The 15278-nt window shown below is 44.2% G+C and overlaps 2 protein-coding genes across 6 annotated transcripts in view; one reads left to right on the forward strand and one right to left on the reverse strand.

Moving 5' to 3' along the window:
- The window catches only part of LOC135370737 (NAD kinase-like), a 110210-nt gene extending 97712 nt beyond the window's left edge, over window positions 1-12498 (forward strand). For all 4 annotated transcript variants that reach the window (XM_064604553.1, XM_064604556.1, XM_064604552.1 and 1 more), the window contains 10 exons: window positions 2808-2891; window positions 2978-3107; window positions 4478-4586; window positions 6840-6925; window positions 8357-8459; window positions 8573-8673; window positions 8783-8882; window positions 9390-9547; window positions 10093-10175; window positions 12180-12498. In XM_064604553.1, the coding sequence (XP_064460623.1) occupies window positions 2808-2891; window positions 2978-3107; window positions 4478-4586; window positions 6840-6925; window positions 8357-8459; window positions 8573-8673; window positions 8783-8882; window positions 9390-9547; window positions 10093-10175; window positions 12180-12366 (1141 nt within the window). In that variant the 3' untranslated portion in view covers window positions 12367-12498. The remainder of the gene's footprint in view (window positions 1-2807; window positions 2892-2977; window positions 3108-4477; window positions 4587-6839; window positions 6926-8356; window positions 8460-8572; window positions 8674-8782; window positions 8883-9389; window positions 9548-10092; window positions 10176-12179) is intronic.
- On the reverse strand, window positions 1455-15225 carry LOC135370738 (signal peptidase complex subunit 1-like). Of its 2 annotated transcripts, XM_064604558.1 has the most exons (5): window positions 15075-15225; window positions 13995-14054; window positions 13819-13905; window positions 13070-13191; window positions 1455-1466 (listed from the first exon to the last, which is right to left on the reverse strand). In XM_064604558.1, exons 1-4 carry the CDS (start codon window positions 15114-15116, stop codon window positions 13078-13080), a joined length of 303 nt encoding a protein of 100 aa, XP_064460628.1. In that variant the 5' UTR covers window positions 15117-15225; the 3' UTR covers window positions 1455-1466; window positions 13070-13077. The 2 variants fall into 2 exon arrangements, with proteins under 2 accessions (XP_064460628.1, XP_064460627.1); XM_064604557.1 differs by lacking the exon at window positions 1455-1466 and having other exon boundaries at window positions 12953-13191; window positions 15075-15224.
- Window positions 15226-15278: the final 53 nt, after the last annotated feature.

The following is a 15278-nucleotide window of genomic DNA, read 5'->3' on the forward strand; positions in this document are numbered from 1 at the left end:
CTTTGCCCGCCTGCGCGTGGCCGACTACGACAAGTAGTTCCGTCACCACCACCACCACCGGAGGTCATTTCGTTCCTGCGCTCGAGATGTGCGTAGTTCTGGTGTCGGCTCATTTGCATATCAAATTTTGGCGATTCTATGTCACAAAGTACGTGCTCGTTTCGAGATTTTTAAAACAAAGTGTGGATTCGTTAAATGATAGCCTCCAATTCTGTCGTGTCGCATGTTTCTTTTTTTTTTTTTTTTTGAACATCTTATTAAAAAGTTAATTAACGAATTTTAGGTAACTACACTCTTTAAAAAGGGGGGTGTTGTAGCTTTTTTTCTTTTTTTCTTTTTTTTGAGGGGGGAGTATACCTTTGCCACATATATCACTCCCTTTGGAGTGTACAATTACTCGCCATTGCCCTATGAAGGGCGTAATGGAGAATAATTGCACACTCCAGAGTGAGTGATATATAGGGACAAGGATGCAACCCGAGGCAGGGAAATAAACAACAGACAACAATTTCCTCAGTTGTTTATTTCCCTGCCTCGGGTTGCATCCTTGTCATCATGAACGAGCTTGTCTGCGCCCTCTCTCTGTTGTTGATATATAGGGAGTTTTCACCTACGTCACATTGTGACGTAGCAGTGACGTGGCACGCTCGTAAGCTCCTCCCACTTGGTGGCCACTTTTCGTGCTAGCGGCGTTGAAAGATGACAAACTGCGCTGTTTTTCGATGCGACAACCATAGTTTTCATAAAAGAAAATGTGAGAACGACAACGACGAGGTGTCTTCGGGATAAAAGATGGGTACGGACTCGACCGCATTTCAAAACACCATTCGAGGCTTCGTTTTCGAACAAATGCTAGATAATCTCAGCAGCTGTGACCACCGTGGTGGCCAAACGCCCTCGTTTGACGTCACGTGAAAACACTTTATATGTGGCAAAGGGTGTACTCCCCAAAAAAGGAGTTGCAAACTTACAACACACACCCTTTTTTTGTTAGAGTGTGTAGTCGTCCGGCATAGTTACATGCGCTTTCCCACTGAATGTCAGCATGGCCGCGTGACCCGCCGAAAAAATGGCATCAGTACTACTCTCGCAGCTTTTTTAAAAGCTGTACTAGCGCGTAGGCACACTCTATGAAAAAAAAGAGTAAAATTCGGAGTAATTGCAGCTTCTAGTCTCCTACATTGCAATTACTCCCTCTTTTAGTCCCCTAATCACGACATTTACTCCCCCAGAACTGCAAATTGTCACTGAACTTCGCAAATGGTCTTCCGAATGCAACAGTCTACGTAAATATATATGTGCTCTTGGTCAATTTGATAACATAAGGCTGTATAACTCAGCCGCCTTAGAAACAGTTAGCGCTTCTTTTCTTCGAAAAATATTGTGCCCAATGTATGTCGCAAGATTTTATATCACTCGATATATCACGGTTGACGGTTTGATTCAAAGTATTTTCATGCATGCACAAGAATTATGTACCTGGGAATCTTAGAACAGAACGTGAAATGCAGTCTCCACTCTGTAACGTTCATTTACTCCCGTGCATTTACTCCAGAAAGGGACTATTTTTTGTGGCAATGCATTTAGTCCCCCAAAGGAGTAAAATTACTCCTCTTTTTTTCTTAGAGTGCATATAAGCACTTCGCTTCGCCGAAGAGATCATTTTATTCGCACCCAGTTTCGGATATGACGACGCAGTTGAATGTTGCACACGGGCGTGCCCTGACGAAACACTATATGGTAATGGCCGTGTGAAGGCTATACCGTCTGGTTCATGGCAGACAGGCAGAGAAGCAAAAAGACTGCAGGTCAACACACACAGACTAAAAGGAGGGGTGGACGGTTTGGTTTGGTGTAATGAAAATAAGATGGAGAACGATATGACGCGCATTGTTTATAGTTTCTAGACCGATCAGGAACAAGCAAACTTTGTAGAAGCCAGACAGTTTACTTCCAACAAAGTCAGCGATGAACAGTCCAGTATTATAATAAGGCAAAAAAAAAAAAAGTCGCAAGAAAGGCTAATCGGAGTGTACGCCCAGCGTAGTTCTTCCATGTCTGTAAGTACCTCACGTCGGTAGGCAGGCTTGTATTGTTCAGTATATGTTGACTGTATACTGACTATCACTGCTTCGGACTTTAGTGCAGCACAGTACAGAAGTTAGATATTTTTTTATTTTTTGACACAAAAATATACATTTTAACAACGAGACCGCGAGGCGTACCTGTGATACAGTCCCTACCAGTTATTCCATAATAATCTGCAAACTGGCACATATGTTTACAATAAGAAAAAGTCGCATTTGCCCGTGCAACTAAAATAACTAACAAGTTAATACACACAAAAAGAGAAAGAAAGAACGACAAACAATCCGTAAAGTAAAAAACTAAACATCAACACACACACACAAAGAAAACACAAACACAAGAAATAAAAAAAAAGCAGTAGCACACAGTATGACTGACTGCGACAGCTATACTGACTGTGGCAGTGTGACTTTGTGTGACTGTAGTAGTCATAAATCATTTTCGCCAGTATATAGTGTCCATGTCATTTGAATGGAAACTCACATTTGTCACTTCGTAAGGGTGCACGCAGAAATGTACTAATGGACTTTCAATGACTCTACTCCATGGGGGACTACCATCTAGACCTATACCATTGATCAGTACCAGTACAGCATTTCAAGTATACAATACCTATACCACTACCACCAAAACATGCAAAGATCCTCGAGAAATTGCTTCGACGCTATAATTTGGACCTTGTTCCGTCTGCTATATCTTCTTGCTTTCTTCAATTTCAGGAGGACACGGTCTCTGAACGCACCGAGCCCAGTCTACCAATTCGGACCATGCGGTCGCATCCTGAAAAACTCTGCAATGGTCATGTAAGCTCTCACTCTTATATACGAATCTCTCTCGACACTCAGCGAGATATCCGGTCATAACGAGTTCCCGTATATCCGCTTTTAAGGACTATCCAAGACCCAGCGGGACAAAGACTAACATGGCACAAGCCGCCCCTAACCGTGCTCGTCATCAAAAAGACCATGGATGCCACCGTAGTACAACCGTTCACAGATGTCATCCACTGGTTAATACGGGTAAGTACTTTCCGGAGATGAGGATGTCACTCGACGAGAGGAAATCGTTAAAAATTAAGTTACTATACGTAAATATGTAACAAGGTATCAACGAAGCTGCAAGTTGTATATAAGCAAGATGAATTCCCAACTTACTGTCCAGTTATTTGTTATACACGCTTTTTCTTGAATTTTTTTTTTAATTTATGTCTTCAGTTTGTCTCTTTTCGTGGTTCAAGATATTCTCTTATAGTTTTGGCACACCAAAGTTACACCAATCTTCCACATGGTGAAAGAAATGCGTTGACATCTGATTTTGGTGTCCTATACTTACAAGGTTACCTAAATGAGGAACAAGCTAGGTTAAAAGTATATCAGTCACATGGTGTATAGCGTATCGCCCCTGGCGATGAAAGTCCTCCGTCGTCATCATTGAAATAAAGTTGTTGTTCTTTGTCACGTTGCCTCATCCGAATATTGCGTAATTATATAATACAGGGAAGTTTCGCTGAAGTTTAAGAATGCGATTCTACGATCGGATTTTTCCTCGCACGTTTCAAATCTTCGACTGATCTTTCCTGCTTGCCTTTAAAAAGCTGGCCATAATACATGGGCGTTGAGTAACGAGTATAGAACCCACACAAGGTGTGTCGCGACAGGAAGTTGTGGAAAATCCATCCGAGAATATCGCGGTGGCAATATGGCGGCATATTAAAGGGACACTATACAGTACAAAAATGTATCCTCTCAGGGTAGATAAAAGTTTACCCACATGGCTTTCATCTTGATTGTTTCTCCCATAGGGATTTTGGGGTTTTTGGGTCGGAACTTTGGATTGCGATGCGGAATCGGTTTGAAATTTACCACGATTTTCCACCTGCATTAAATTGTGAGCACGGTGCGCGTGCATTGGTAAACTTTTATAGGAGGCTACCCCGTATTACTTTCTAATGTGTTGCGACGTTGGAGAGAGGGCGGATGCGTGTTGAGACCGACGGAGGTAGAGAGGTTTGTGGTTCGTCTCATTTGCGATAAGCGTCGGTTGCGCTAGAAACAGACACCGACGACGAAGTCGGAAAGAGTAGGCTATACAGATACAGATTTAAGCGCGATTACATTTGATGTACGAATCGATGCCACGAAAGGTGTGTGACCGCCACTGATCACTGCGTGTGACTCAATTAAATTCAATTAACTCAAGAAAAAGATGCAGACGCCAGGACTCCACACTTGGACCCTCCTGATTTCTAGTCAGGGACTCTCACCGTTGTTTGTTGCTGTTGTGTTGTTCGTCGCACCGCATTTGACATGTCGATGTGAAAGCGAAAACAAAAACTTCTATGCGTATATACGCGCATGCTTACAGAGTGCACATGTGTTCAATGTTGCAGGAAAAGAGTATGGTCGTGTTCGTGGAAGATGCAGTTCTAGAAGATGTTCATCTGAAGAATAACGATGGGTTCCTCCAACTCAAAGATAAACTCTGCACATTCACAGAAGGTAATTTCATTCCTTCATTTCTAACTTGTACTGCTCCATTGTAGAATTTTGCCAAAGATCATTCGTCCGACCTCTGGGTTTTACCTTCCGTTTCCTTTTATATTCGCTCGGAAAGTTTTAGTGTCCTGGCCAGTGTTGTGGATTTGACTTTATTTAAATCCGGATTTAAATCCTCATGACCGGGACATGAGATGTGATTGGTGAAAAATTATTGGACTAGATTTGGATTTGGATTGAATCTTTGCTCGGGGATTTGCATTAGGACTAAATTTAGTTTTCGCTGAAGGATTTAAGATTCGCATAAATGTTGCTGTTCTGTTTGGAAGGGTTTGGATTATTTTGTTGTTCTACAGGACAGAGCGGCTTCGTTTATTTTTTTCGTTTTTTTTATATATATAGACAGGGTGTTTCAGTAACCATGTCAAAAGAATTTAATTTTAAAAGTATGCGGCGTATGCATATGGAGTCAACGGTCACGCCATTAATTAAGCTAATTTTGCTAATTGAGCTCGAAAATTAGCCAAGTGAAGGTATAGCGTTTTTCTTTATGAATTCGATAACCTATGGCCACAATACAGGATCCCGACAGAAATCAGAAAGTTTTTCACCAGGTTTCCACAAAATTTTGCAGCCGAAAATTCGGCGCTCGCCAAAGCGCGCTTGCTGAAATTCGGACTTGCGGACCTGTTGACTTGCCTGTATCGAGGCGAAGTGGAGAGAGTGGCATGGTGCTGTATTATCATCGAAAGCCTTATCGCGCCACCCGTCATATCAGTGGCTGCTGGCTGATGACAGACACATGGATAGCGACAAACATGTTATTGCAGGGATTTTGTTCTTGCACTGGGGGGGAAGGCTCTTGTGCGAAGTGAACTGCTCCGCAGCGGCAAGTATCAGCGAGCGCGCCTCCGCGAGAGACTGTTTTTCGGCTGCCAAATTTTTGTAGAAAGCTGTTTAAAAACTGCCCGATTTTTGTTGGAATTGTGTATTGTGTCCATAGGCTATCGAGGTCATGAAGAAAAACGGTACCTTCACTTGGCTAATTAGCAAACAATTAATTACCTTCACATGGCTAATTAATTAATGGGCAAAACTAGCTTAATTAATGCGTGAAATGTGCGCTAACTACCATAACATGTTGCAAGAAACTATATCGTTGACCCCATATGCATGCTCTGTATACTTTTTCAATTGAACTTTTTTCACATGGTTACTAAAACGCCCTGCACGTGACTGCGAGGGATATATGTAAGGTGAACTTTCTTGCACCATTTTCGGCGTTTGTTTCATGCCAGCCGTATTTTTTATGGGGCGTAAGAAACCCCATGCTTTATCTGGAACCACCGATTTTCAAATGCAGGAGCTATATAAAAACAGGCCTTATTTAAAGCTAGCTAAACTGGTAGAAGCATTGGGCACAATCCTTTTGTTCAAGGGCTGCGTCCAATTCTGCTTAGTCAGTTTTGCTAGAATAGCCGTGGGCAGACGGAGGTGCTACGCGTGTTATTCTTTCAAGTCTGCCGCAATTCCCGCAGCGCTATAATACCTCTCGGTTCTGTCAGCACTATATACACAGTATAGTACTGCTACCATCGCTTTCTTTCATATGGACCTTTACAATTTTTTTGTATTGCACAGCAAGAAATGCCACGTGTATCATACGCATACCGAACACTAGCCAGTAATTAGCAAAGCGTTTCAGGCGTCGCAATCTGATTAGACAGAGAGAGACAGCAAAGAAAAGAGAAAGGCGAAGCTAAATGATGTCATGCAGTCTGCTGCAGGTGCCTAGTTTCCCATTTCTTCTTGGTTTTGCCACAGTAAATTTATCTACTGATGGAATTTATCTTCCAGTGATGCCTTCCATCTCTGTTTCTTAGTTACAGAACTGTTGAAAATTCACTGCTTTGTGTAACAATTCGAGATTTTGTATAACGGAGGTCGAGCTTCTGAAACCATTTCGCAGCTGTTCAGCTTTAGCCGCTTCAGTTCAGCTTCAGCTTATTGGCAAAGGATTGGATAAATCCGGAATTAAAAATAGGTTTGAATTGGTAGGCCGAAAATAAATCACGATTCGAAATTATTTGATTTACTCGGAGAAATTTAACTCCGCACTTGAATTGAAGTTGATTTTGTGTCCTCCTTCAAAGCGAGGATTTGATTTGAAGGAGGGTTGATCCGATGCGAGGATTGATCCGATTTGCTTGTTCAAATCTGCAACACTGGTACTGACATTCTTGCTCTTTTTGCCAGGTAGAGATGAGCTGACAGACCGCATAGACTTCATCATTTGTCTTGGTGGAGACGGAACGTTGCTGTATGCATCCTCGCTCTTTCAAGTGCGTTTATTCCTTACTGTATAGCCTTCCTTTTTTCTTTTCTTTTTTTTAAAGGGGTACTAAAGGCACGTTCCCATTGCCGGGGGGGGGGGGGCGCTCACGGAGCGGGGAACGGCGAACGGCGAGCTTGTCCACACCGATGCGCGGTGCTCTCGAAATACACCTACGATGGGCAGGACTAGAGTCACTAAATAGGCAGCAGAGTAGAGACACTGAGCCACGCCATCTTGGGTCCGGCACGGCTGCGTCGCCTAGCAATGGGACGCCGATCTCCTCCTTCTCCGCCGGAAAACAGCGCGCAGTCGAGCCAGCTCGCAACGGAGGAAACCGGTTTTGGATGGAGGTGACTCAACATGGACGGCGCGCGCGTTCTTGGAAGGAGAAACCACGTGACACGATCGGTTCAATCGCGGATACCGAACGGCGGCTCCGGCGCCGAAAAGGAATGCGATACTCCGTACATTGACTATAGGCAAGACAAGCGCACGCGCAACGAGGCTACGACGAGGCCATAAAACCCTCGACTTCGCTTTGATTGGTTGGTCACTGCCATCCGTGGTCGTCAGTCGTGCAAAGAGCGAGTGTTTGGACGGCCAGCTCCGGTGGCCTAGTGGGTACGGTGATGGTATTCCACGCCGAGACTAGGAAAAGACCCGGGTTCGAATCCCTGCGCCGGCAGTGCTGTCTGAATGTTTCCCCTGGGTTTCCCTCAGACAAATGTTGGCACAGTTCCCTGTGAAGTCGGCCCAGGAAGCACGGTCCCCCCCTGCTGCGATACCCGTGGCCGACTACGGCAAGCAGGTCCACCACCACTGCTTGTACGGCGCAGGAACGGTTGCTTCCGGTCACCGCCGAGCGACCCCTCTGCTGTTACGAGCGCCTTTGCGGACGCTCGCGCTCGGCAGTGGGAAAGGAGAAAAATTGTTCCTTGTGGAACGAAAGATTCGGTACCTTGAGAGCAATACAAAGCTTTTCTCGAGAGTACGGCTATCGGGCTATGGCACGGCGAACCTCGGTGTGGACACTCTCGCCGTTCGCAGTGGGAACGTAGCTTTACGTGAGCATCCATGTAGCGTGCGCAATGTAACCGGAGACTAAACGCCGCACAAAAGAAAGAAAGGCGATCTCTGGCCCAGGCACTCTCTGGCCCTCATCTCTGGCCCAGGCACAATATCTTGGCCCAATATTGGCAATGCCGACCCCAGTGTTGGTCCAAGATTGGTACAATATTGTACAAGATATTGGGGGAGCACTTGTGACTATTGCCTTTCTCACTGTTTGCTCACTCATGCTCAATCACCTCCCGCTCAGCTCACCTCATGCTCAGCTCGTTCGCCCGCCACACTGAGCATGAGTGAGTATATTCATGAGTGAGCTTTGCCGAGATATATGCTTGTAAGACACGAATGTAAATGCACCTTCCTCTTTCAGCAAAGTGTGCCACCAGTAATGGCGTTTCACATGGGTTCTCTGGGATTCTTGACACCTTTTGAATTTGAAAATTTCCAAGAAAAAATCACAAATGTCTTGGAAGGTAAGCATCCTAACACACTGTTCAGTGTGCGCGGATCGGAGCTGACCTTTTTGATGCACGTAACGCGCTAATTTCAATGTGCACTGCACATACTTTTCTTCTTCTTTCTTCAGGTCACGCAGCTCTCACGCTAAGAAGCAGGCTCAAATGCACGATCTATCGCAAAGAATGCGACACAAACGATAACACGCTGTGCCACAATTCAGGTTGCCTGGTAAGCAGAAGGTTTCTTTCTTTTAGTCTTTTTTTAGCGATGTCGTTAAAAGTACAAGCGTATATGTATACCAGTTTTTCTCTCTTTTTTTATTTTTTTTAATTCCTAGGTGTTGAACGAAGTTGTCGTCGACAGAGGGCCTTCACCGTATTTATCTAACATCGATTTGTATCTAGATGGGAAACATATTACTACTGTTCAAGGTGACGGTAAGTTGTTTTACATATTGCCTCTACATCTCTTCACATTGTGCGCGAGCAAGCAAGCATACATTATGCTCCGTATATCAGATCTTATAACATGCTGTGAAAAGTAACAACAACAATATCAAACACTGAAGCTTTCCCTTTAATGGATACAAGCTTTCATGCAGGGAACTGCATTTCGAATTGACGATAGAATTACTTTTGATAGAAGAGTAACGGTAATCAATTACTTTTTTGGAGTAACGGGCACAAGTCTGCATGAATGACGACATGTGAATACGGAAGTGGTAGACAATATCGGTCGGAACTTCGGAAGGCCTCGGGCTACAGAATAGCTGATTTCGGGCCGCGTGTTTGATACACCACCTGTTACCAAGCAACATGTAATTTTCATCGAGGTTCGTTTGAAAAACGCGGTGTGTTTAGTTGTACTTGTCAGATATATTGCTCTTCTAATATACATGCCAGTCCGACCTGCGTGTGTTCACTTCCTGGCTCTCACATTCATAGGGCTTATCGTGTCAACACCCACTGGCAGCACAGCCTACGCCGTCGCTGCAGGAGCGTCCATGATTCATCCCAGCGTACCAGCCATAATGGTTACTCCAATATGTCCCCATTCGCTCTCGTTCAGATCCATTGTTGTCCCAGCTGGTGTGGAACTGAAGGTGAGATCATGTTTGACATGGAACCAGTTCTGCACTGATAGAAACTTCTAAAATAGCGGACCCAAGTGTTTTGGAGCCCCAAGAAGTAGCGTCGTCACCACTGCGCATGCCCAGAACCCAAAATGTCGCTTTTGGTTTTGGGTACGCACGCTATTTTTCGATAATACTGCAGGGCTCCATAAAGCTGTCTGCTTTCGGCGCTCTCGCGGCCGGCGGGAATCTGCGGGAGTGTGTCGTCTGCAAACGGCCGAAAACATTGACAGCAACAACAACGAAATAAGTTTTGCTTTACGATAACAGTCATTTTTACTACTAACGACGCAGTGTTTATTTTACGTGGCCTTGCAAAAGGGGACTGAACCTCCATCGAAGCAGAGATATATTAGATTTTATAGAACACAATAACGAAAAATAAAACATATAGTAGCACAACTTATTTGGGTTGACCTCTAACTTGAGTTTACTATAATCGTAATTAATATCAGAGGCGCAATAATTCCTAATGTCTCGTGCAATACGGTTTATGTGATCTTTGACCGTTGTAGATCATGGTTTCACCGGAGGCTCGGAGCTCAGTCTGGGCATCTTTTGATGGACGCATGCGACAAGAACTTCACCATGGGGAATGGTACGTATCGTAAAAAGGTTTATGTTTAAAAAAAAATTATACGAGCGGTGGTAGCCGAGGTCGTGCTGAAGACTGGGAGGTGGTGGGTTCGAATTCTGCCACCGGCTGTGCTGTCTGAGGTTTTCACTGGAAGAGCGAACATTTGGGCTTGTTGGTATAGCATAACGAGGCAGGGAAGCGCAGACGAGAAGACACAGACAGACAGACACAAAAGCGCCCGTCCGGTTTGTGTCTGTCAGTCTGTGTCTTCTCGTCTGCTCTCCCCTGCCTCGTTTTCCCTGGGTTTTCCGAAGACTTTCCAGACGAATGTCTGCACAGCTCCCACTGAAGTCAGCCCAGGACGCATACTAAGCCCCCCCTGTCCTCCACTCATTCCTGGTGTCCTCTCTCCATCTGTCCACATCTATACGCCGCTCATAGCCACAGTTGCTTCGCGGCGCTAATACGGAATAATAAAAAAAATTATGCGGACCAAGGTATACATATAGCGGGCCTCTATGAACAGTGCTGATGTTGTTCGCGATAAACATGAAACACTGCTCGCTTGTCGCTTGTTTTTATTAACCCAGAATGCGCACAAAAACGACATAAAAAGAAAAACATTGTCAGATTGGACAATTACAACACTATTTTCCAAGCCTTTGCTGCTGTGAGACTGTCTATGATATCATCGATATCCATTTTTTTTCAGTGTCATGTCTCTCTATGCTCAGTAGAGCAAGATCGCAGAGCCTTCTTTGACCCATGGAAGCTGTCAAATATGAAAGTACCAGTTTTAATAATTTACTGAAAGACCTCTCACAGCTGGTGAGTGGCGATAGAAACCGCTATCGTTAGCATCATCCGGATCGCGATACGAAGATTTCGGAATTCGCTCTCGTCTCCACACCGGACAATAAATTCAAGAAGGCCCTCAGGACTCGTTATCTGCAGGCTGTTCGTTATGTGGCAGACTTCACAGCAACATTCTGCAGTCTAAAATTTCTTCATCGAGTTGCTCCCCATCAACATTACAGTCGTAAAGACTACCGAAGCAGCTACACTTCTCCTTCAGACTATCTGTGTTTGTGCCATAACATAAACCCTCGATATCGAGAAGGCATCCGAACATGACGTCAGTATCACGCAGACGGGTGAATCTTTCGTCCATCTCTCTGCGAAGACGGTCACTCACCCACCATTTTTACCACCTTAGTTAGCGCTATGGGCGCCCCCTATGAAACGGCGCCCAGGGCAAGTGTCCCCCACCTGCCCCACCCTAGATACGCCTCTGCCTACATCCTCTGCTCACTCCAAAGTTGCGCCAATCTACCGGCCAGTGGCCAAGGTCGCCTGCTTTTGAAGTCACAGCCAGTTAGTCCGACGTGCCAGAAGAAGTGGCGTCAAAGTAGTCCCCTTTTTTGGCCGCGATTTTTAGTTAATATCTCCGCTGTTCTAACCAATGTTGGCTCCATACTTACACATGGTGAATGGATTAGCGGCTAGGAATGCATTACATATGCTTGCAGAGGCTCTAGGGATCTGTGTCCCTTTAAGCGCAGCAACATTTCGTCTGCTTGCTGAGGGAGACGGGAAAAGACATACTTTATGTTTGCTTCTCCTGCGTGCAATACGCCAATGCAGTGAAAGCACGCTTTACAGGAGACCGCCACGTATGGACGGACGGACGTTCTTTGATGTGATGTGATAAAGAAGAAAAAAATGGGGATGTGACTTTACTCCCTATTTGTAGGGTGCATTAATATACACAATAATTACGGAAAAGAACCATCAATACCGAACATCGACCGGCGTGTTATCCACACTGACGGTGTCGCCCCCTACAGGTCGATCTCGCAGTTTTAACTCTGTGTTGATTATGTTCAGCTCAAATGAGCGACGTTGTTGCCCACCACATACACTACTTTCTGAATGCATATTAATGGGCATTGCACAAGAGACCTCGCCCTCATAATAAAAAATTCAAAGTGATTGCACTGTTGACACCCACTGGTGCTTTTTCAGTCTCAAGGTAACCACATCTATATACCCGATGCCCTCCATCTGCGACCAAGACCAGATCACCGATTGGTTTGACAGCCTAGCCGAGTGCCTTCACTGGAACATGCGAAAAAAGCAGCGCCAGATAGGCGAGACGTCGGAAACTCAGCACGAGCCTCATGTTACAAGGGCAGAGAACTCGCAGCCATGATGCTCACAGTTGGTGATTGGAATGTGTTGGTGCTATGTTTCTTTTACCTGCCTGCATTTTAGAAGGTTGTTTTACTGTATAAATTTTTACAATTCTGTCGAGTAATTTTATTAATAAATATTTCTCACACACTGTTTAGAAGACTCATTGTATACGAAGTATGCTGACCACCAGATGCAGTCACTTGCAGGTTCCGCTCACTAATCTGCTCAGCACCTAGTCTGCTCACTCATGCTCATTCACCTCTGCCTCAGTTCCCTGTCTGCTCACTCATAGTCGCTTCAGCTCTGCGTATGCTTACGCTCGCTTGTTTGTCAAACACTGACCTTGGCTCAACGTCTTGACTTCTAAGGGAGGGGTGAGGTCACTCGTCCCTGGTGCTTACTGTTGGTGGCGTTATTTCTCCGATCTCTGTTACCTCTCTGAGCTGTGCTCGTTCATGAATGAGGTCCAGTCCAGAGTCACGCTCATTCATACTCGTATGTGGTTGCTCACACGGCACCCACGGATGAGTTTTACGGAGGTATACTGCCCACATGCAACTTTCTGAAATATAATACTTGAGCTAGAAATTGAAAAGGTGCCATTTCGTTTGCAAATAACCCACCACTTTAATAACAAGGCGTGAAAAATGAAATGTTTGCTCAGTCAGCAAGCAGCCAACGACTGAGCTGTTTAAATATTAGGCTCTGCGCGCATACATGTGTTCCATCACTTGGTCTTTTTCTTCGTCGAGGATGGCTTTGAAGAGGAGGCGCTTTCTTCCCGCACTTTCTGCCATGCCAGAGGCTTCCGTCGGTAGAATGGCCATGGCGGAAGTGTAAGCTGCGAATGAAAAATATCAGCCTACAGTAAGTACACTATAAGTAAGTATGTAGTAAGCCAATAAGTAATTAATTACAGGTAACCCAGTTACTGTAATTACTTTCTCAGTAACTAGCTACTTCCAGGATTACTTTTGATATTATGCAATCGTAAGTGTAACATAATTATGTTTGCAAATACTTTTGTAGTGCACTTACAACTTTGCTTTACTTGCTCTCTACCTTAAAAGTCTCTTTTCAAATTACTTCACATAAATACCCTTTTGCACCATTATACTGTGGCTTTTTAGAAATTCGTCGGCTTCCTTTTATGCTTTTTACAGATTTTCAATCATTGTAGTCTACCAGTAATTTCACTTGCCCTTCCAATAAATATTTCTATATTCCTCAGGGAACAGTAAAGTTACACATGGAAATTCTGTGTTGAAATTTTGCATAACTCTGCATGACTTTTAAATTATTTTTCAGAGTAACTGCTGGTCACAATTATGATTTAATTTAATTAATTTTATGAACATGCAGTTGTTGTTGTAATTCAGTTACTTCTGAAAAGTAATTTTTAACAGGTCTGGTGCAGGCGGTCTATACCACGGTCCAGCACTTGCAATTTTGCAACAGGTGGCCTTACCAAGCACGACAACACGAAGCCAGCTCCAAGCGTGATCACTGTGTAGGAGAATTGCTGTACTGCATAACCCCAGATCAGACCAATGACCTGTAGTCGAAGAGATCAAAGAGCACAGCCGTTTAACATGGCAGATATTGGATCTTTACGCCGGCAGTAATTCCGTCTTATGTACTTACAGCAAATGTGATTGTGACTATCTGAAAAATTTTCTCTGCTCTCCTCTGGCCTTCAAAGTCCTGGAATAATAAATGCGGACGCCGACCACACATAAGCAAAAACTGGAACACTGCATCTGGCAACATAGTAACCCTTTCTCATGCTCTACATCTGGTCGCTCTTTCTGGTGGCACATGCACAAATATCCCGAAGTCCGGGCAAAGCTATTCCATCGTGACAGTGGTGCTCCGGCAATCACTGCACGTGCCAAGTACAAACAAAATGAAACTTTTATATTTTATGTATATTATATATGTGAGCTGCAATGGATGCTACCCATTTGTAGAGTTAAAATGGCTTCCACAACTCCCCGACTCTCGGGTCGGAAGCAGCCGCTCTCCTATGGTGACAGTTTGTTGAAGCAACAGTCATAAACAGATTTCATAATCTCCAGCTCTGAGGTCCCAGCACTTTTTGCCCTTGTTGCTCTGATGGTATTTTCTTTACATGTACCTCGACCAGCCTACAGTGAATGGTGATCTCCATTCCATACTCTTAGTAGCTTTCTGTCCCTCACAGTTTAACAGCTTGTACAATTTTTTGAGCTATGAAAGAGTACTTATCTAGAGTATGTCGTCTTGTGCTGTCCTAACACTCAAGATTTCTTTCGTGGACATTTTAAACTCTTTTTCTTTTTTCGTTTTTTATGGCATTTTACAGGAGGACGAAAACATGAGAAATGTTTGATACGTCATCTGTCCATAATATCACAGTTCTTCTGTTGGAGAGCTTCAACTTAGAACAATACAACCGTACTAGTGAAAAAATGGCTGAAAAGGAAGGAAGAAGTCTAAGGCTGCTTCAGCCCATTTCATGGAGTCAACATAAAACTGTAGCTTCCAAGCTGGAAGCATTCGTGCAAAAAAGCCTCCAGTCCTCAAGATTGACTAAGGGTGATATTATACTTTTACGTTACAACCGTAATGTTTGAAACTCCAGCATACTGTGTACCCCGAGTGCCAGCCGGCAGCATGCTACGTGACAAGATGTCAAAGAAAGTGCAAGCATTCACATTAATGTGTGCCAGAGTTGCTCCTTACCATATGACTAGGAAGAGATTTTAGGAACGGTATTTCAATCATGATCAATCAAACTTAGAGGAAGCTAGTTCTTCGTTATCAAGTTCCTCCAAACCAACACGTAAACATTCACATCAGCAGCGAGCCCGGTCTTCGACAGGTCCGCAGCTTATATTGAAATATTGCTTTTCGTACTCTCCTTCAAGCTGTCACAAATAAATTGTA

This window comes from Ornithodoros turicata, chromosome 10 (assembly GCF_037126465.1).
Source record: "Ornithodoros turicata isolate Travis chromosome 10, ASM3712646v1, whole genome shotgun sequence".
Lineage (NCBI taxonomy): Eukaryota > Metazoa > Arthropoda > Arachnida > Ixodida > Argasidae > Ornithodoros > Ornithodoros turicata.

Excerpts from the sequence above, each read along its gene's own strand:
- LOC135370738 (XM_064604558.1), bottom strand. The coding sequence starts at position 15,116 with ATGATTGAAATACCGTTCCTAAAATCTCTTCCTAGTCATATG. Across the intron at positions 14,055-15,074 it reads AATCTCTTCCTAGTCATATG|GACTTTGAAGGCCAGAGGAG; the intron begins GTAAGGAGCAAC and ends TTATTATTCCAG. Across the intron at positions 13,906-13,994 it reads TAGTCACAATCACATTTGCT|GTCATTGGTCTGATCTGGGG; the intron begins GTAAGTACATAA and ends CTTCGACTACAG.